This window comes from Cyprinodon variegatus, unplaced genomic scaffold (assembly GCF_000732505.1).
Source record: "Cyprinodon variegatus isolate N-32 unplaced genomic scaffold, C_variegatus-1.0 Scaffold844, whole genome shotgun sequence".
NCBI classification, from domain to species: domain Eukaryota; kingdom Metazoa; phylum Chordata; class Actinopteri; order Cyprinodontiformes; family Cyprinodontidae; genus Cyprinodon; species Cyprinodon variegatus.
The window spans coordinates 173442-175093 of record NW_015151297.1 but is presented as its reverse complement, the minus strand read 5'-3'; the positions used below and the strand labels follow the sequence as shown (position 1 = coordinate 175093).

The 1652-nt window shown below is 54.8% G+C and overlaps 1 protein-coding gene across 1 annotated transcript in view; it reads right to left on the bottom strand.

Moving 5' to 3' along the window:
- Window positions 1-421: 421 nt before the first annotated feature.
- Window positions 422-1652, bottom strand: part of LOC107099179 (histone-lysine N-methyltransferase SETDB2-like) — a 4201-nt gene continuing 2970 nt past the window's right edge. Inside the window, exons 5-9 of the mRNA XM_015397199.1 lie at window positions 1479-1648; window positions 1160-1405; window positions 939-1081; window positions 757-845; window positions 422-681 (exon numbers count right to left, since the gene is read on the bottom strand). Coding sequence (XP_015252685.1) covers window positions 510-681; window positions 757-845; window positions 939-1081; window positions 1160-1405; window positions 1479-1648 — 820 coding nt within the window. The 3' untranslated portion in view covers window positions 422-509. The remainder of the gene's footprint in view (window positions 682-756; window positions 846-938; window positions 1082-1159; window positions 1406-1478; window positions 1649-1652) is intronic.

The window sequence follows — 1652 nt, the reverse complement described above, 5'->3', positions numbered from 1 at the left end:
ATCCTACTGGTGAAAGGTAATCCCTCGATCTGGATTATAATCTCCTTTTATTTGTGGATCTAAAGTTGAATAAAAGTCCAGCATCCTGAGAGAAGTTTGCTAACTGTCAATAGAAATAAATATTATATATTAAAACAGAAAATGGTTTTCAGAGCGTCTGAAGTCATAAAGTAGGGTTAGCATCCATTGACTGAAGTTGGTCCTGGTCTGACCTAAGATGGCCGCTCTCTGTATTTCCCACACATTTCCAACTAATGGATGAGAAATATTTTAAATATTCAGGGAATATTAATGACTGAAATAATCTGAAAACATTGAAACAAAATAAACCAGAGACCATTTGAGCTCCCTTTCAAAGTAAGAGCATCACTGCAGGATTTTCAGAATAAAGGTCCTTCATTTAAACCTTTGATCTTTTAAAGTTCAGAGACGTTTGGTTTGAATATCTGATGATTTTATTACAAAAACAGATTAACAGCAGGAACCGTTCTAAAAGACGTTCTGGATGATCAGAGTTTCTCCGTCGCAGCCGGAACGTCACATGGGCTCTCCTCCAGGTGGAGCCATCCCTGGCAACCGTTGCTACGGCAGAGACAGGCCACTTCCTGTTTCTGAGGCGGAGCGGCGGCGTGGGGGCCGGCCGAGTAGTTCCAGGTCAGCTCGGTTCCGGCTTTAACCACCCTGACGGACACAGAACACAGTCAGACCCGGGCTGAGGGGAAAGGGGAGGGGCTTACTGTGACTCCTCCCCCTCACCTGCTGGTGAAGAAGGCGATGACGGGGAAGGCGGGGTCATGGCAGTCCGTGAAGACGTTCTGGATGAACAGGTTGGGCTGGCAGCTGTGCTGTGGGCGGAACATTAGAGAGGATCATCACAGGACCGGTAAAGAATGGCCCCGCCCCTTCATCTGGCCCCGCCCCCTTTGTGATGGACTCACGTTGATGAAGCGGCTAACGTTCCCCTCCTTGGTGGCGTCGATCAAGCAGATGTCGTCCATCTCTGCGGCCCTCTTTTGTCCCCTCTGATCGCCGTCCTCCTCGGTGTCCATCGCCACGGCAACCTTGTCCTCAGACAGATTTCCTGATGAGGGGGAGGGGCATAGAGGGGTCAGAGCAGGGTCAACACAGCGTTATGTGCGGTTCTGGTTGGACCGCCGACCTGCTGAAGGAGACGCCTGGTTCTGGTTCCGTGGCGGTGAGCTGGACTCATCGGGTCCCTGGATGACGGGGAGCTGCTGGTCAGAGGAGGGGGGCGGAGCCTCCAGCAGGTCGCTGCAGGCCTCCAGGACGGGCGGAGCCAGCCACTCGGTGACCACCTCCACGTCATCGTCAGACGGCAGCTCGTCGCGGGTCAGTTTGGGAGGCGGTGGGTCGCCGGGACTCGGGGCCCTCTGCAGAACCACGCCTGTTCGGGAGAGAACGCCGTGATGTCATCACCCCCGCCGGTCAGACGGAACCGAACGGTCGGTTCAGCCCACCTGCGTAGATGCAGATAAACGTGCCCCGGTCCACGTCGTCACGGCAACGCACGCCCCAGCCCCGGTCCTCCGTCTGGAAGACCTGCAGCCGCACTCTGATGCCTCTCTGGACCAGCCGGTTCTGGCAACGCGCCCGGTCACAGCGGCACCACGGTCCGCACTCATAGAGCCTGG